Below are 20,454 nucleotides of genomic sequence, written 5' to 3'. Positions count from 1 at the left end.
GAAAGTTGGTTGTCTGACAGGAAACAAAGAGTAGTGATAAATGGCTCCATTTTGGAATGGGCCAGTGGGGTACCACAGGGATCAGTGCTGGGACTGCAGCTTTTTACAATGTATGTTAATGATATAGAAGATGGTATTAGTAATAACATTAGCAAATTTGCTGATGATACTAAGCTGGGTGGCAGGGTGAAATGTGAGGAGGATGTTAGGAGATTACAGGGTGACCTGGACAGGTTAGGTGAGTGGTCAGATACATGGCAGATGCAGTTTAATGTGAATAAATGTATTGTTATCCACTTTGGTGGCAAGAACAGGAAGGCAGATTACTACCTAAATGGAATCAATTTAGGTAAAGAGGCAGTACAAAAGAATCTGGGTGTTCTTGTACACCAGTCAATGAAGGTAAGCATGCAGGTACAGTAGGTAGTGAAGAAGGCTAATAGCATGCTGGCCTTCATAACAAGAGGGATTGAGTATAGAAGCAAAGAGGTTCTTCTGCAGCTGTACAGGGCCCTGGTGAGACCACACCTGGAGTATTGTGTGCAGTTCTGGTCCAAATTTGAGGAAAGACATTCAGGCTATTGAGGGAGTGCAGCGTAGGTTCACGAGGTCAATTCCTGGAATGGCGGGACTACCTTACTCTGAAAGACTGGAGCAACTTGGCTTGTATGCCCTTGAGTTTAGAAGACTGAGAGGGGATCTGATTGAGACATATAAGATTATTAAAGGATTGGATACTCTGGAGGCAGGAAACATGTTTCCGCTGATGGGTGAGTGCCGAACCAGAGGACACAGCTTAAAAATACGGGGTAGACCATTTTGAATAGAGATGAGGAGAAACTTCTTCACCCAGAGAGTGGTGGCTGTGTGGAATGCTCTGCCCCAGAGGGCAGTGGAGGCCCAGTCTCTGGATTCATTTAAGAAAGAGTTGGATAGATCTCTCAAGGATAGTGGAATCAAGGGTTATGGAGAAAAGGCAGGAACAGGATACTGATTTAGGATGATCAACCATGATCATATTGAATGGTGGTGCAGGCTCGAAGGGCACCTATTGTCTATTGATTGTCTGAGAACTACAGATAACAGGGACTTTCCTGTATATGGTCTTTTTAGGACAATCACTCAAATTAAAATACCTTTTTTTAAAAGGTGTTTGGTTTCCAGGGGGATTGTAACATTAAATTAGTTCTCAATGAGCTCATAATTAATTTAGCGATTGTGAATTTCAAATTGATCCTGGAGTTTAGATTGTGTCCTAGCACAGATTTCCCATGTCTCTGTATGCCATATATTGTTTGGTTTTCTGAGGCACCAGCAGCAAATGCTTAATGTATTCTCTTCAATTTTAAGTTCTTTTAAATAAATGGACATAAATCTGTTAGGTTTTATTAAATACCAGTTATCCTCTTGGCTTGATTTTCCTTTTTGCACTACACCAGGTGATTACAGTGTCTGAGCACAATAGTGGACTACCTACCCTCTAATGCCCTAATTTTTAAAAAATTGCAGAACTAATCTCAATTTTCTCTTAACACGAAACAATAGAAAGCAAGAATCTAATTCAGTCAACTTATTTGTTCTGTGCCTTACCCTATCATGGAAGTGAGCGGTTTTGATGTTATCAAAAACATTTAATAGGTGTGCTTGAATAGTATGAGAATCCGAAGCCTGACCGAGAATTTCGAGAAGTGCTGGATCAGATACAAAAAAGAACCGTGGAAAAAGCAGTCGTTTCTTTTCAAGGTACCTGTAACACAACAAGATAACCAAAGCGAAAATATCAAGCATCCATATCATAATTTTTTTAATGTATATATTTATTGAAAAATGTTTCACTCTTTCACGAAAAAAAACCCGAAAAGTTATAAAAGTACAGAAAAGTAGAAATAATATCGTACTATTGTATTACAGTAATGTTAACAATAAACTGCCTACTACTCTTCAAGATTCAGATGTCTCATATTTACTTAACCCAAATTCAAATAAACTCAAATTAAACAAAATAGCATTAAATAAAATTACAATCCACTCAGATTAAATACGTTACATTGCACTACGTTACATTATTCCACTTGCCACACCTCCATGGCAGCAACAGGTATTATACCCGTACTTACTAGGCGTCTTCTCCGCCTCCCACCCCCCGAATGCCTGGACCACCATATATGGCCCTCATGGCTATATAAAGGCCTTAATCAGTACTGCTGACAGATACATGTTTATGTAATTTAGAAAGGACCAGCACGTCTTATACACCAAGGCAATACCAAGCCTATAAGGCCCAAGAACCCAAAAGGGAAAAGGACAAAGAAAGAGAAGATAAAAAAATATATATTATGCCATTGTCTGTACACATCTTTTCCTCTTTTCCCCTTGGTCAAAGTCTATTATTTCAGCGAGTTCAAAACTTCTTTTACTTTTTCCACTGGGTCAAAGTTGTAGACAGCTCCCCCATAATTGAAACATAACCCCGCCAAGTACCTCACAGAATATTGAATGATTAAATCTCTTAATTTTTTTTCCGAACAACATCAAAGATCTACCTTTTCATAATTATGGCCCTAGAAAAGTCATAAAACAAATTATCCTCAAACCTTTATAAACCAAAGCCTGTGGATGTCCTCCTAGTCTTCTGGCTGTTTCTACTATTAATTGCTTTTCCTTGTAATACTGGAGTTGTACTAGGACTGGGCGAGGACGCAGGACCAGCCTGTACCTGCGCATCGCGATCCGGTGGGCCAGCTCCACACTCACCCGGTCCAACTCGATTTCCAGCCCCAGCAATTCCAGTAGCCACCTTCTGAGAAATTCAGCAAGGTTTTCACCCTCCTCACGATCCAGAAGACCCATGATCCGTAAATCTTTTCTCCAACCTCAGTTTTCAAGGTCGTCTACTTTCCAGCAGGACCCGAACCTGGCCTTCCAAGGTTCAGACTCACCCCTCGGAGCTCTCCATCGCGGCCTCCAAGGCCGCGGTCCTTTGTTCCACTGATTCTAACGCGCTGATCCAGAGCCTGGATCTCCTGCTCATGCTTTGTCAGTAATCGGCTCCAGCACTCCCTTGATTCTTTCACAGACTTTTGCAAACTCCATGAGTAGATGCTGCTGTTCCACTGAATTTAAAGGCACTGCCGCGGGAGCCGAGGCAACGGTTGCAGGTGTGCCCGAAGTAGTAAAGGTGTGCCCTGCCTGCTGCAGTCCCCTTGCTCCCTTTCCTTAGATGTTTTCATTTCAGCTCCAGATCTTCCAAATCCTAATTTAAAGGGGCTTCAGGTGCTCTACCTACTTTATACTACAAACTTTCCTCAGGGGTGACTAACGGTGTGGGGGTGGGTGGGAGTAGGAGCCCACCTTGCCTGGGATATGGTACAGAGCCCAACATAGCAGACTGTTCAGACTGCCACCATCTTGAATCTCCCATATCATAATTATTATAAAGTCAAGTAACGTGTAACCACCCAAGATTGATCCTCCGCAGGAAGATTGTAGGCTGTTGAAAGCTTTGCAGTATTTGGAAATCTGCAGGAATCCCATCTATCACAGTTGGCAAGTTGCGATTTGTTACAAGACTATAGCAAAGGTACAATAAATGTAAACAGTGTGAAACTCTAGACCATTTACAAATTTCCAATCTCATTAAAAAATGACAGTTTTATCAAAATCAAATGACATGGGAACGTGAGAGTGGAAACTACTGGCACGGTGGCTCAGTGGTTAGCACTGCTGCCTAACAGCACCAGGGACCCGCGTTCAATTCCCGCCTTGGGCAACTGTCTGTGTGGAGTTTGCACATTCTCCCAGTGTTTGCGTGGGTTTTCTCCGGGTGCTCTGGTTTCCTCCCACAGTCACAAAGATGAAGTGACCATGCTAAATTGCCCGTAGTGTTAGGTGCATTAGTCAGGGGGGGAATGGCTCTGGTGTGGACTTGTTGGGGTGAAGGCCCTGTTTCCACACTGTAGGGAATCTACTCTAATCTAGTCTTTGCCAGCAGCTCAAAATGGATGGTAGCTCATCAAGTGTGTATTACACATACAGCTTGATGCTCAAAATAGTCAATACAATTGGACCGACGATCACACAGGCCATGCAACACGTATCTAAGGTTGCAATTTCTGGTTTGTACCATCGCTTGGGGAAATGTCCATCCTAACATGTTAGTACTCACAAGCCAGATGCTCATGACTAGACACAGCACATCTCTTTTCAGATGAAATCCAGGCCTAATAGTAGAACACTTCAAGAATTCAAAAGCACAAAAGAAGAATTTTAAGTTATGGAGACATAAAAGTGGCAATAGGAATAAGGGCAGACTAGGGAAGGAAAACAAAATTAACCATAGCATTTAAAGTCTATTTCTAACAAAGTGAAGATTAAAGTTTGATAAAGAGATTTTCATTCAACTAGAGATAACTTGTCAAAAATATGTTGTATAGAAAAAGTTCTATTATTTAACATTTCAAATTTAAATGAACTAATTTTACATATAATATTTTTAGAAGCTAAACTATGAACTAGAAAAAAATTAAATCACATTCACATGATTATGGACAATAAATGAACTACATATAATCTTGAGTTTGTTTCAAAGAATTGAGTCAGATATCAAACTTCAAAATCTGGCCTAAATCATTTGACTGGAACAGACCTGCCTATATCTGTGTTGGCAACAGCAGGTCATGGGTTGAACCTTACCCAGTCAAAGACTTCTGACAGATTTCCAACTGCTCCAGCAAATGTGGTAAAAGTTGTCCCATGGTTTCATCACCTACACAGCACTGCACTACACTTGGAGTCTCACGTGCCCGAGTCATGATCTTCACCCAAGATTTGTCAATGTTGGAAAAACGTTTGGCTTCCTTTAATCAGGGTGCAATGAGATTGAAAACAAAATAGTTTTAGCAATTGTGCCATTTGCACATCCCTATGTAATATTCACAATATCAGAGATTAACCAACCAATGTTTCTTGACATCCTTCTCTTGTTTTCAGTTGGGTTGGCGAAGATACTGAGAGAGGACATGATTGAGATATATAAAATTATAAAGGGCATAGACTGGGTAGACCGGAAGAAGCATTTCCCCTTGATGGAGGGATCAATGACCAGGGGGCAGAGATTTAAGGTAAGGGCCAAAGGTTTACAGAAGATGTGAGGGAAATTATTTTCACCCAGTGGGTGATGGGCATCTGGAACTCTCTGCCTGAAAATACGGTAGAGGCAGGAAGTATTTTGGAATACTCATAACATTTTGGAAGTACTTAGATGAACACATGCAATGCCAAGGCATACAAGACTATGGGCCAGGCACAGGCTAATGGAATTAGAATAATTAGGCAGTTGTTTTTGATCAGCGTGACACACTGGGCTGAAGGGCCTTTTTCTGTGCTGTTGACCTCTATCAATCCTGATGTGGAGGTGCCGGTGTTGAACTGGGGTGCACAAAGTTAAAAATCACACAACACCAGGTTACAGTCCAATAGTTTATTTGGAAGCACAAACTTCCTTATATTTCCTTTCCTATATTTCCTTTCTTTTCTGCTTTGTAACTCTGGGCGGCACAGTGGCTCAGTGGTTAGCACTGCTGCCTCACAGCACCAGGGTCCCAGGTTTGAATCCAGACGTCAGGTGTCTGCCTGTGTGGAGTTTGCACATTCTCCCCGTGTCTGCATGGGTTTCCTCCGGGTGCTCCAGTTTCCTTCCACAGTCCAAAGATGTGAAGTTCAGGTGAATTGGCCATGCTAAATTGTCCATAGTGTTAGGTGCATTAGTTAGAGGGAAATGGGTCTGGGTGGGTTACTCTTCGAAGGGTCGGTGTGGAGTTGTTGGGCCGAAGGGCCTGTTTCCACACTGTAGGGAATCTATTCATTGAGATATTTGCTCTCCCTCTGCTTGAGTTAATCTTTTTCTAATCTTGTTGTCATGTGATTTTCAGAACAATCTTTACCTATTATTTTTTTAATCTGTGATAGGTGGTGAGGGAAGTTAAAGAATCCCATCTAGAATTCTTACAAAAATATTCTTGCATTTAGCAATGTAATTTATAAGTGCATATCTTGGCCACAAGACAGTAGCAAACAGCACTAATATGCTGCATGGTGCAAAAGGACTCATTCAAGATTGGTTCCTACCCAGATTAATTACTCACCAAGCACAATGGGACAAAGAAGGCACACTCATCCATATGAAAAAAAAATAATATTACCATGTCAATACTCCATAAAACAGTTGTATGTACTTCAGAACACTTGGTGGAGTGCAATGTTATAGAAATTAGCACCTAAAATAGAGTAGCTTCTCTGTCAATAGTACATTCCTATGATAACCCTGACAAGGTTAATGGGGAATCACTAACAGGAATGGGTTTGCAGAACTGGAGCTAGCCTATGTATGGCAAGAGTAGTGGCTCTATTTTGGTGATCAACAACAAACAATGTTCTTTTCTAGTAGGGCTTCCTGAGTTATTACAATTCATATGGATTAGATTAATAATGATTAATTAATGAATAATTAATTATTAGTTTTGTCCACTGCATTTCATTTCTTTTGGTGAACTTGCGTGTCACTGACTTTGATAGCTTCCAAAGAAAATTGAATTTCATCTCAATTTTGGGGATGCAATGGATTTCATTTAAATAAAACTCCAACTAGTCACTTTCATACCTTTGGGAGTTGTTTAGCAATGTCTCCACCTACAAATACAGCTTCCAAATAAATCCACAAGTTCTGCACAGTCATCCAGTTCTCAATAATATCTGTTGTGTTAGATAGATTGTGGACCCATTTCTGAATCTGTGCCTTGAAAGGAGTATTGTACCTGACATAAAATAAAAAGCACAACACAAGCAAATGAAATACATCAAAAGGAACAATTGCAGAATTACTTGGCTTCCCCATCCATGTTATCGATAATTTTAAAATATATGAATATTTGTTGAAAGGATTTATTTACATTCGGCCAAATCTTCCAATTCGCGAATATCAGAAGAGATCAAACATTCTGTACCACTGAGATACACTTCAGGACCCTTTGGAAGTTTAGATGTAAAAACCTCAGTGAGAATTGGCCAGGCAGTTTCAATATCCAGTGAGCAAATAATCTGCATCCCTGGGCTCCCCATGAATGTCTTGAACACCAAGCTAGAGTCAGGGAGAGTTGGAACATAGCTGATGCACTTACCTGAATATATGTCCAGAGATCGTTAGACAGTAAAACTAAGTCTAATTCCTAAATAGCTAATGGCATCCACCACACGCACAAAATCGCCCACCCAGATCCCCGACTACGCTCTTTCCCTGATCACTTGACCACGCTCATGACCTCTAGATTATGTCTCCAACATCACTAGCTACCTCTTGACCGTCCCTGTTGTCCACTCAACTATCACCCTGAGCTCCAGGTTAACATTTCCCAACCACGCTATTATCAAGCCAACTCCACAACCACCAATCCCCCTTACCGAACCAGTAACCCTGCCTGCACTGAATACTGTACACTTCATGCACCTACCATCTACCCAATTTACCCATCAACTTCATCTTTTTAACCACCTCACTCAACCACCCACTTCACTCAACTACTTCTACACTTTCTCATTCATTCATACACATCCATTCATTCAGAGACATGAATTCATTTACACACAGGCTAGATATTTAACATAATGCAGCAGCTTGTGCCAATAAAAGGGGGCATGTCTTGTCTTCCCCAACTCCGTTACAATCCGACCAAGTTCCCTGAGAATGCTGACTCCACATTTCTGGGACAGTCAGGATTGAAAAATCCCAGTAGCAACACAGAGCAACATGTGGGTGGCACGGTGGCATAGTGGTTAGCACTGCTTCTTCACAGCGCCAGAGATCTTGTTTCAATTCTTGCCTCAGGTGACTGACTGTGTGGAGTTTGCACGTTCTCCCCGTGTCTGCGTAGGTTTCTCCGGGTGCTCTGGTTTCCTCCCACAGTCCAAAAATGTGCAGGTTAGGTGAATTGCCCGTGCTAAATTGCCCGTAGTGTTAGGTGAAGGGGTAAATGTAGGAGAATGGGTCTGGGTGGGTGGCGGGTCGGTGTGGACTTGTTGGGCCGAAGGGCCTGTTTCCACGCTGTAAGTAATCTAATCAGCTTAGGGACATCTAAAGATGCAGCAGCAATCCAACAACCATTTCTGCTCTTTGGGTGAATCGGACTGTTACGTAATTATTTGATAAAAATATATAAATCAAGCCATGCAAATCTGTTTTTATGATTGTCAGAGACAAAGTTATGTGTAAGGCATCTACGCACTGCTTACCTGTTGCTCAACAGTGAACCCAAGATCATCAGACTGTCATCCATGTTGGCAATGATTTCTGCTGTACTGTCTCCCCTCAGTAAAAGCTCGCCACGTGTTTTGAAGCTTGCAAAAGTGAACGTTTTGCTATCCCATTCTGCTATAACCTGCTTCAGTTTCTGCTCAATGTCTTTTTCCTTCACTGCACTAATGCAAATGTCCTACAAGGAACAAAACCGACAGCTGCCATCATGATGCTTCAACTGGAAGATCTTGCCAGTTTGTGAGAAATTTTAAGTGCAAAAAATATATAAATAAGAAACAACTGTTACGCAATTAATATTATTCAAATATGCATAATTACACTTTCTAATTTTCGCTTCAATTTTAAAGAGCTTACGTTTAAAAAGAATGGCAATTATGTGGACACTGGGCATGACATCTGCAAACAGTTGATAATATAGACTTCCTTCAAGAAACTGAAGTGTTATCTATTTGTCAAATATATTTTCAAGTTAGCACCCTGGTCTTCATAGCCCACAAACTAAATTGTGGTTAATTGAGAAATAGTTTACATATTCCAGGGCTTCACTGATGCTACTGTAAACCAGGATTAGTACACATACAACAGCACTGCAGCAGTGCCCTTCCAAATATTTCACTAAAGAGTCCTTCCTGGATTCCATAAGCCCAGCTAAACACAATGAAAGTTAGTGATTCCATAGATGGAGAAAACAAGCCTATCCCTGTTCACCAGTAATAATATAAAGCAGTGAAAATCCAATGCCAATATCACTATCCCACTTGCACATGAATCATTACAATCTTTCATAGTTTAGGCTCTGGTGTTTTTATGTCAATGAAACCTTTGAGTAAACTTGGTCAATCTAAGTCACCAATGACCACAAGAGAGCATTATGAAAAATTTTATGTTTAAGCACTATAATCATAGTAAAATCCAAAATTCAGAATATGTTTTAGTTCCTTGACTAAACGTTGTCAGATACTTCATCTTTTTCATAAATATGTAAGGATCGAATTATTTATATTTTTCATGTTGTAACTAGCATTATGTTGACAATGGAGCTTCTTCCAATCTCATTCTATCTTTCGTAAAAACCTGGAAAACTTAACTGAAAGGAGATACAATAAAGATAATTGGGAAAATTAATGGATATAGTACACGGCATTTGTCAAATACTATAAAAGTATAATGCCAGAAAACTGTGTATTCAAAGCATGAAAAGATATCTCCGACAGCTGATCTTAAGAACTGCCCATGCTCTATATTTTTTAATCAGACCGTATAAGTGGTATCCAACACTGAATTTATAATATTCATATTGTTCTCTTAGAATATGCATATTACAAAAGTATTCCACTTTTTAAGCATACAACTAATACCTCAATTTCCTCTTTATATTTCAGTATTGAGGCTTCCATTATGTTTCTGAGCTTGAAAGTTTCACTTTCGACATCAAAATGGTGTCCTGTGGTTTCTGAAATTCTTTTCCAATGCCGTAACATCATCGCCTTGTTTGACATATGCTCCAGGAGTGGACAGCACTCACTGAAATCATCAACAGTTTGCTTCAGATCGAGGAACGCTTTCCATTCTTTCAAAGCCCGAGGAAGCCTACGGCATCTGAAACACCGAAAAGAAAACTGAGCCATAATTTGTACACAGTCAGAAACACTTAAAAATATGTTTATAATTTTAGATTGCTACTTATAATATCACAGCCATAAAAAAGTTCTTGAGATTATAGTTCAAATATTTTTGTTGTCACATTTTGTTTCAAAGTAAAAAAGGAGAATGCTTGCAGATTCCCATCTATCCAGAATTTGGATTTCTGGCCATTTGATTATCCAACAGGGCATTCAATCCAAATATGGAGAGGTGAAGCATCATGCCAGGATGCCAAATAGAGCTTGTTCTCAACTATATCATCAATGTGTCTTTTAGGAGTTTATTGTAAAACAAGCTAAAAGATCTTCTGACTGAAATGATAACCCTAGCGTCTTCTAAGCGAAAGAAATTATTTTATTTTAAAATATATTGCAAGTTAATGAAACCGAGCCATAATGTAAAACATTGCAATTCTGGCCTGATTGATCAGAATGGCTATGGAAGTAATTTGACTTTTAGTCAATGGTGTGTTTGTACTTCTTGCAGCAACAGCAACAGCCTAAGAATCATGTCATAAGGAAGAAAAATATTCTAACAGCGCAGGGAGTAAGCAGCAAGATTTTTAAAATATTGAATTTCTGAGATTCTCCATTAAAATAATTTCTTTGAATTGTTCTGCATCTAACCAGTAACTCATCTCCTGTAGTCCTCATTGATCAAAAGTGAAACACAAACAGAGCCAGCCGGTGCCATTGTTTAGCTCTACTATTAGATTTATAGGAGCCTTATTCTTTACTATGCTACAAATTTAAAAGAAGATCAAACAATCACTATTATGGTTAGCAATTAGAGGACAAGATATACATGTCATTAAAGTATACTGCTTCACATTATAAATACAGTTTCATTTTCAATACAAATTACACCATGGACATTTGCAGGAGACATACTCATCTCGTAATGTGACATTTAATTGCAACACCAACCATCTTCATGATCTTTCAAGAATGACAACTTTGATTTTTATAGTCCTTTTAATGTAAGACGTGTGCCTGTGTGCTTCACAGAGACACAGGGGAAAATGGACTCCAAGCCAATAAAATTTAACTAGGAGCAATCAAAGACTTATTTAAGAACGAAGACTTGACAGCAAAAAAAGATCTTATAGGGAATTCTAGTGAGTGTCATGCACACTGCTGAAAACTGCAAGCAATTGCAGGACAAAGTTTAATGTGGATGTACAATAGGATTGATTAGGACAGAAATGGAGACTAGAACTTATGAATGGTGGAAGATTACAAGTATTGGGGTAGCACTGGAGTATTAATTGTTAAAGTGATGAAAGCCTGTTGAGGATTAGAGCAGCAAATCACCTGATGTAAAGGCAGATGTAAAGAATATTATGCAGACAGAATTAAGCAGTCCATGTGATTTAAAGCATATGAGGTCAGAAGCAAAAAACAGATAATTTAGTTCCTGAAGACTCTGAACAACGAAAAAAGCAGAATATCTGCAGCTAAATGAATAACTTGTTTAACAATATGTTAGAAACTCTTATATGCATGAACAGAAGCCTGCAAATTTAAAATGACAGCACAATGAACATTTTCAGGGGACAAAAACATCAGTTACTCCAAAAACTAATATTTACCTGGTCTGAAATTCCATAAGCTCGTTGTTGATTTTTTCAATGTTGACCTCTGACCACAGGATGTCATAGTAACTATTGACTGTATTGATCACATTGTTATACAATCCATATAGCTTTTGGAGTAAAGCCAACTGTTTCCTTATTTCCAGCAGCTGGGGATACTCAGTGACAGACAAGCCAAACAGCTCCTCACCACCTGTATATGTGATGTACTTACGAAACAGGTTGTCAAATTTATTCTGGTAGCAAAACAAAATACACAAGTCCTAAATATTAATGATTTGACGATCAATACATGTGGTAAAAAAACAATTCCCCTCTGAGTCAGCAATACAAATGCTACAGACAAAGGCCATTATGACAACTTTCGGTAATGTCCATGAGCAAACTTGGTACCAAACTAGCACTGAACATGCGCATGGGCCATTCCAATGCAGACTATGCCCGAAATCGTTTTTGGTAGTCACGAGTTCTGATGTAGGGAGTATGCAAAGAAGAGAATTATGACATAATTCAACTAATTTAACATCAGCAGTGCCATTTTAAGTTGAATGCTCCAGCTAATAGTTTTTCTTAACCTTACAGTCATGCATTCACTCACAGGATGGATTAGTGTTACTTAAATGCATTACAAACTACCATCTACCAAACTACTAGGGGCGACATGGTGACCCAGTGGTTAGCATTGTTGCCTCACGGCACCAGGATCCCAGGTTCGATTCCAGCCTCAGGCAACTATCTGTGTGGAGTTTGCACATTCTCCCATTGTCTGCGTGGTTTTCCTCTGGGTGCTCCGGTTTCCTCCCACAGTCCAAAGATGTGCAGGTCAGGTGAATTGGCCATGCTAAATTGCCCATAGTGTTAGATGCATTAATCAGAGGGACACGGGTCTGAGTGGGTTACCCTTGCAGGATCAGTGTGGGCCGAAGGGTTTGTTCCCACATTGTATGGAATCTCACCTAATCAGGTTAGATGCTGAATGATTTCCACTGACTGTTGCTAAGCAGCAAGTGGTGGTTGGCATTCTTATTTCGAGTTGCTGAAGATGGCAGAACGTGGGGTGGAACATGATGAAGCCCTAGGCTCTGACTTCAAGGGTTCTGCACAGACAACTTGATCCCAGTGAAATATGCATCCCCATCCTGGCCTGCTGCATGACCAGGAAACTGATCAGAGGCAACACAAAGAACCATAAGCTGTTAACAGAGGAAGGAAATGGAAAAGCAGAATGGCTCTCTGTAAGAGGCAGCATTCCCCTAATCCCCTCTGAAAGCACTTCATTTTCTTTAAACTTACTGAATAATAATGTGACATGTTTCTGTTTTACTGTGGGTGCTAGCTGAAATCTTCCATTTCCTATGGTAGATCTACTGCCTCGGGACAGGATGGTGACAACTCATCAGTTGTGAGGATGACTGAGACCATGAGATTATTTACATCATGTCACCTCCTGGCTCAAGAGGGTGATATTTTGATCTCCAGTTTGTCTTCCACCATTGCCTGAGGAAACTCAACAAACAGCTGGATACAAAGAGGTAGCAGAATGGAGCAAGTATACATCTCAGGCAGGATCACAAACAGAAATCCATGGTGAAGGGTGCCTTTAACTGCATGTATCTCACCATGTAGTTGAGCAATAACTAGAGCTAGCCTTGCAAAAACCTGTTAAGTCATGAAGGCATTCAACAGTACATTTAGCACTGACTGCATATAGAACAATAGCAATAAACAGGCAACATTAAATTTGCTTACTGTCTGCATTGGAAGGATCCAACACAGTTTGGTCTTATATTATAATGCCCCAAAACTGTATTTGGGGATGGATCCAATATTTTCACCTTGCACTTCTGCAGAACAATGAAATGGAATTTGTAAAAATGTATTGTTCCCTAACATCCTCTGTCCATTTATTTGTATACTGACTCAACAGTCAATGTAATAAGTACATGACTGGTCTATCAATCAATGGTCTGAAAGTTTAAAATACACCATAGTGATTTATGAAATTAAGTTCAATACAATCTTGAAAGCTGTGGGCAATATCTAGCAAAACATTCATAATATCTATGACCATAACAAAGAGAACATACCTGAAAGATTATGAGTCGGTCACTGGCATCCTGTGGTGCCAGGCCTATAACCATTGGTCCTTCCTATAGTAAACAGAAATAAGGCTTACTAATGATGTTGTGAACACGAAATTACAAAATTTTCTAATAGGCAAGGTCTCAAAATATTGATCAACAAGTGACTACTATGTAACATTTAGTGCTATTTTCAGAAAAAAATGGTTTGAAATAAATTATTCCATCTTTCTAAAATATGGAAAATTAGCAAATCTTTTGAATATATTTACATATATTTAAGTCAGCAAAACAAACATTGATTCACTTATTCTAATTGATGTTTTAGCGTACCTTTTCATAATCTGCATAAAACTCATTACAGTCATCAATGAACGTCTGCACATTGTTGATCAATTCTCCTCTGAAATTTGGCTGTAGGGCAACTATTTCATTCTGAATCTCACTTGCACGCACCAGCAGTTTTTCCCAAGTGTAGCGAAGCGTGTCTACTTTCTCTATCTCTTCCTTAGCCACAAGCAATTCATATTTGTTTAACATTGCATAGGACTCCTATTAAAATAGCAGAAATAGTTTTCATGGGATAATTCAATCTTATATAATGGGCAGGGATAGCCACAGGGCACAAAAAATTGCAAATAGTAATACACAGGGAAAAATTGAATGATGGAATTATTTTTATAATCTTTATAGTCCACATAAAATGATACCACAATAAAAATGTCCAGCAATAGTGTGAGCAGAGAACCACAAATAGCAACTTGTGACTCACATGTATTAAATCATTTTGTTCTCAGTGAAAAAGCATTATAATAACAATTTGCTCTTTCTAAATCACGTAAAAAGGGGAGGATGACAACATAATTTGTACCAGCCACTGAAACAAACTAAAAGCCTCCTCTTTTAATTTTGTTGCACCAAAATTACTGATGGCACTTTAAATTACACAATTATAAAACTTCCTAATGAAGAAAAATAAATACAGATGCTGCACATTTTCAGGTAATATGAGTAAATAAATCTATGCTGAATAGTTCTTAAGAACTATCAGCATTCAACAACATTATTTAGACCGTTTTTCTCATAGAAGCATTATGTTAAGGGAACACAGAATTTCTAAACCGAAACAAAGGTTTACCTCGATGGGTCCTACTTGAAAGTCAATGGAAATTTGTTGTTCTCTTATTTCTTTAAGTGCAGCCATGGCTATTCTAATATCATCCAAATCCTTGATAGGCCGATTCAATTTTTTGCTGACTTCCTCTATAAATGTAAAAACGTTCTCCATCTCAGTCCTATACTTTTTATTGCAGTGTCGACCCAAATCAATCATCCAAACTTTGGTTTCTGAAGTTAGTGCCATCTTGAGATCAGCTGAAAAATGCAACAACTTTTAATATTCTGCTTAGATGGATTAAATTACATTACAGGCTTCAGATGATTTGGAAAACATGCGAACCAATTAAATGCACCTTCTATATTCAGACCTGGATTTAGATTTTATTTCACATCAACTGAAATTTGCACTTTGTCTGAATCTGACTCATGTAAAAACACAAGTCAGACTTAAGTTTATTGGCTATACTACTTGGGTTAGATTATTTTATTTTATGATGTCATGACCAAAGTGCTGAGAAATCAATTAAAAATCGAAACTGGATTGTTTTTCAAAAGTTTGGACAATGCAAATGCCAGTTTTATACACAGGCAACAGGTTACTGAACAAGATTTCTGCCTCTTAGAAAACAATTATGCTGTGTTATTTTCTTAGAAGAACATATAAAGATTGAAAATTTCTAACAATGTCTTTTTATTTAAAAACACCATTATGATTTGTTTATTTATCCCCTAACTCCATCTCAGAGGGTTCACAATCATTATTTTACTTCCTACATGATAATTTAGATAAGGTTTATATTTTAGTTTTTTTTTGCAGTCTGTGAAAATTCCACCATCTGTATGGCTGATCAACATACGTACTGCTTACCGTGTTGCTGGATGCTATAGATCCCCAATGGAAGGCACAAAAGTAAAGTTGAAAATGGAGAAGTCTCAGCCTCAGATGCTAATATTTTCATTGGAAACACTTTGTGGGGTCAATACAGAGCACAATTCTCTCACTCCTCATTGCAAAATTGGGTTATTGGTGCTCTAAACTTAATGCTCGAAATTTATTTGAAAAAAATTGTGAATGAATGCTTTTTAAATCACAATATTTGTAAACCTGATCCCATCAATTGCAAAAAACCATAATCGGAATCACTTGACTCACACAGATTGGCCATGGCTCACAAAACCAACGTGGATCAAAGAGAAGAGTGAGCTGAAATTAGCATTTTATCCAAAGGCAACAAAACCAGTCAGCTCTTCTTCCACCTCCCATTTGATTGGCGCCATTAAAAGAACACTCACATTTTGAAGATGGAAGTTCATCTATAATTATCAAGCCTGAAAACATAACTTCCACAGGCATGGAATGTACAACCAGCTTAGATTTCAAGCAGTTTTCTGGGGGGCGAACAGGGGTGACTGCACACTGAATGCAGGCAGGTAAACAGTCTCCCTCCCTCTTTCGTCCTCCCTCTCTCCCTGTACCAACATTGACAAGACAAAAACATCAGGAAACCAAGAATATTTATTTTTCGCTACTGCTGACAGTCGAAGAAACCAACTATTGTTGGAACTTCATTCGTCCAAGCAGTTAAAGGATATCCATTTCATTTCTGATTTGCATCTGCAGGCAATCAGGAAATGACTTACTCATCATGGAATTACCAACCTCTGAATTGCTCTCATAGCTAATCTCATAGCTAAAATATTTGTTTTGGTTCTTTTTTGTTTTCATTCATGGGACATAACATGGCTGGCCAAGGCCAGCATTGAATGCCCATCCCTATTTGCCACAGTGGAGGTAGTGGTGAGCTGCTTTCTTCACCCACTGCAAACCATTTGCTGTAATAGTATCTACAAAACTATTAGAGAGGGTCTTCTGGGATTTTTATCCAACAACACTGAAGGAATGGCAATATAATTCCAATTCAGGATAATGTGTAGTTAGGAAGGGAACTGCTCTTACCCTTCTTGATGTTAGTGATCATGGTTTTGGAAATGCTACCTAAGGAACCTTGGAGGATTTCTATAGAGCATCTTGCCGATGGCATAAGTTACCTACTCCTAGTGAGTATCAGCGATGGAATGCATGTCTGTGGAGACAGGATAATCAAGTGGGTTGTTTTGCCCTTTGTCCTGCTTAATGATAACCCTCAGGATGCGAATGGTTGGGGAATTCAAATGATGGTAATTACATGCATATTGAATTAAAAACATCACATTTCTTACCCAAAATGTGCTCTACTAACTTGAGTCTCTTTGTTACTGAACAATATTGATGAAATTTCAGACAATCCAAAAAAAGCAACAGGGATTTTAAAAAAATTGCCAGGAACAGTGCCTCAAAAATGGGACACTTACAAATGTCTGTTCCCAGTAGCGACTCACATATTAAGTGAGACATCTCAGGTTTATAATCAGAACAAAATTAAAGAAAATGCACATTGACAGGCCTTTTCCTTTTAGAAAAAGTATAAAATTTGTTTCAATAAAGCAGACTGTTATTGAACTCAAGTACTTTTGATTGCTTTACCAGTGTAAAGGGCTAATGCTCCAACGCAAATGTATTCCTGCTCAGAATTTATCTTTGATTCCAAGTCCCGGTAGTAGAGAACCTGTAATTCAAACTCAGATAGCAGAGGGTTCTGTTTCATAAAGTCTTGAATGGCCTCTTCCCTCTCTTGCTGCCAGATATGGTGATAACATTTGAATTGATCCAGAGCAGTCAGAACCTCCTTAAAGTAAGGTGAGAAATACAATTAGCATATGGGGCAGAGGAAATACTGTTATGCTTGCAAGTCAACTGATGCATCATGAAGTTCACTTTAAAATGGTTTGAGACCATTTGACTTGTTCAGGTGAATATTGGCACTGTTCAAAGTTGAGCTGCTATATCCTTCTGATGTCCTGGTCAACATTTATTCCTCAAACAACAACATTTTAAATGGTTCTTTGACTCTGCTATTTGTTAGATGTTGCTGGATAAAAACTGGGTCCTTGCATAACAACTGAGGCTATGCTTCAAAATAATTACTATTTGTGAAATTTTTTGGAACATCTTAATCCTCTCTTTTGATGGGCATGCTTAACTCCTCACTTTACAAAAACATATCAAGAACACCTTAATCTTATGTACCTATTAGATTATTTACTTACAGTGTGGAAACAGGCCCTTAGGCCCAACTAGTCCACACCGACCCTCCAAAGAGCAACGCACCCAGACCCATTCCCCTACATGTACCCCTTCACCTAACACTACGGGCAATTTAGCATGGCCAATTCACCTAACCTGCACATTTTTGGACTGTGGGAGGAAACCGGAGCACCCGGAGAAAACCCACGCAGACACGGGGAGGATGTGCAAACTCCACACAGTTGCCTAAGTCGGGAATTGAACCCAGGTCTCTGGTGTTGTAAGGCAGCAGTGCTAAACACTGTACCACCATGCTGCCCATTAGTCTTCAAACATTTCAGGCTACTGCAGTGATATAAATTATTAAATCACATTAGATCAATTCATTACCATAGTTGCTGCCAAATCTAGGTTTGACAACAAATGTTTTGAAACATGTTATAAACAAAAGATGGGAAAAAAAGTATTTATATTGTGCCTTTGATGTGGATAAAATGCCCCAAAATGCTTCAAGGAAGTGCCATAAAGCAAACATCTGATACATGGACACATACGGTGTTGTTAGAGAGGATAACTAAAAGGTTTGGCAAAAAGGCCGTATATCAGATCTGGGGGTAAACCTGCCTCTGATTTACAAGGTTCTGGTTTCAATACCATCTTTTCAGCGAGGTGTTAAATCAAGGCATAATGTCAATGTTTGGTCAATGCAAAAGATCCTATGACCCTATTTCAAAGAACTGCAGTTTGATTATTTCCAGCATCCTAACTAATATTTATTCTGCATTATACAAAAACAAATCATCATGGTCATTATCACAATGCTATTTCTGGGAGTTAGCTCTGTGCAACTAGACTGAGGAACTTCCTATATAACAGTGGTTACTCTTCAGAGAATACTTTATAGACCAAAAAAAACACTTCGAGATGTCTGGTGCTCAGGGAAAAAAAAGTAACATATTGACAAGTCTTTCTTTCCAAGAAGCATCTGAAATGAGGGTAGGGAAGCAGGGGAGAGATTTGGGGAGAGAATTTCAGATTACAAGGCTTTTTAGCCAGCTGGAGGCACTATCATAAAATTAAAATCAAGGATTTTAATATATAATAATGATGATAAGCATGAACAAGCGTGGGTCATTTGGCCCCTCAAGCCTTCTCCACCATTCAGTGGGATCAAAGCTGAGCCGACGGTCCTTACGTCCATTTCCCTGCATTTTCTCCATAACCTTTAATTCGTTTCCTGACCAAGAATGTATCTATCTCAGCCTTAAGTATACACAAGGAATCTGCCCCGCAGCCTCTCCGTGGAAAGGAAATCCAAAGAGTGACAACCTCAAAGCAGAAATTCCTTTTCATTTCTGTCTTAAATCAGCGCCCTTTTACTCTGAGACTATGACCTCTGGTCTTAGACTCTCTCAAGAGGGGAAACGTCGTCTCAGCATTTATCCTGTTAAGCCCCATAAGAATCGTATTTGCTTTAATGAAATTACCTCTCAATTTTATAAACTCCAATGAGTAGTCCCAAGCTGTTTAGCCTTCGCTCATAAGACAATCCCTCATTTGAGTCAACCTTCTCTGAACTGCCTCCAAAGAATTTATATCTTTCCTTCAATAAGGGAAGCAAAACTGCTTACAGGACTTCAGATGTGGTCTCGCCAGCACTTTATACAGTTGCAGTAAGCTTCCCTACTCTCATATTCCAACTCCCTTGGAATAAGGGCCACAATTCCACTAGCCTTCTTGATTACACGCTGCACCTGTGTGCTAGATTTCTGTGTTTTGTGCACAAGTTTGGGGGTAGCTTTCAGCAGTTTTTATCGAGTAAAATAATATTCTATTCATTTGTTCTTTCTTCCAAAATGAACAACTTCGCATTTTCCCACATTATACTCCATTTGCCAACCTATTGCCTAATTTACTTAACCCATCAATATCTCTCCACAAACTGTCTGTTCCCCTCTCGCAACCTGCCTTTCCATCTATTTTTGCACTGTCTGCAAATTTAGCTACAGTACATTCACTTGCTTTCTCCAAGTCCCATCACTGATTTCTGTGGAATCCCAATGGCCATGAGTCACCAAGCTGAAAAAGCTCCTTGCTGCATCCCTCCCTCATGCTGACTCCTGACCTTTAGTCAATTCTCTATCTATGCCAATACACTATCTCCAATGTTGGGTCTCATCATGACAATGTTTTAGGAGGTATATTGTCGAAAGCCTTCTGGAATCCAAATACAACACATTTACTGGTTCCTCTTTATCCACTCTGGTTGAGACTTCCTCTAAAACCTGTAATAAATTATTCAGACACAATTTCCCTTTCATTAAGCCATGCTGCCTCTGCTTGAATAGATTATGATTTTCCAAATATTCTACTGTATTTTCCTTAATGATTGATTCTAACATTTCTCCAAAAATAGACATTAGGCTATTCGGCCGATAGTTACCCACTTTTTGCCTCTCTCCCTTTTTGAGTAGGGATGTCACATTGGTCGTTTTTGAATTCTCTGGTACTTCTCCAGATTTTTGGAAGATTATAACCAATGCTTCCACTAACACTGTAGATCCTTCTTTTAGTATCCTAGGAG

At 39.1% G+C, this 20,454-nt stretch overlaps 1 protein-coding gene across 1 annotated transcript in view; it reads right to left on the bottom strand.

Annotated features, from left to right (window-relative positions):
* Positions 1-20,454, bottom strand: part of dnah5 (dynein, axonemal, heavy chain 5) — a 337,850-nt gene that overhangs the window by 189,405 nt on the left and 127,991 nt on the right. Inside the window, exons 23-32 of the mRNA XM_043689617.1 lie at positions 17,271-17,472; positions 14,766-15,001; positions 13,961-14,179; positions 13,634-13,696; positions 11,544-11,782; positions 9,667-9,907; positions 8,284-8,483; positions 6,659-6,812; positions 4,693-4,856; positions 1,591-1,747 (exon numbers count right to left, since the gene is read on the bottom strand). Coding sequence (XP_043545552.1) covers positions 1,591-1,747; positions 4,693-4,856; positions 6,659-6,812; positions 8,284-8,483; positions 9,667-9,907; positions 11,544-11,782; positions 13,634-13,696; positions 13,961-14,179; positions 14,766-15,001; positions 17,271-17,472 — 1,875 coding nt within the window. The remainder of the gene's footprint in view (positions 1-1,590; positions 1,748-4,692; positions 4,857-6,658; positions 6,813-8,283; positions 8,484-9,666; positions 9,908-11,543; positions 11,783-13,633; positions 13,697-13,960; positions 14,180-14,765; positions 15,002-17,270; positions 17,473-20,454) is intronic.

Source organism: Chiloscyllium plagiosum, chromosome 5 (genome assembly GCF_004010195.1).
Source record: "Chiloscyllium plagiosum isolate BGI_BamShark_2017 chromosome 5, ASM401019v2, whole genome shotgun sequence".
In the NCBI taxonomy this organism is placed as follows: domain Eukaryota; kingdom Metazoa; phylum Chordata; class Chondrichthyes; order Orectolobiformes; family Hemiscylliidae; genus Chiloscyllium; species Chiloscyllium plagiosum.
This window is presented reverse-complemented; position numbering and strand designations above follow the sequence as displayed.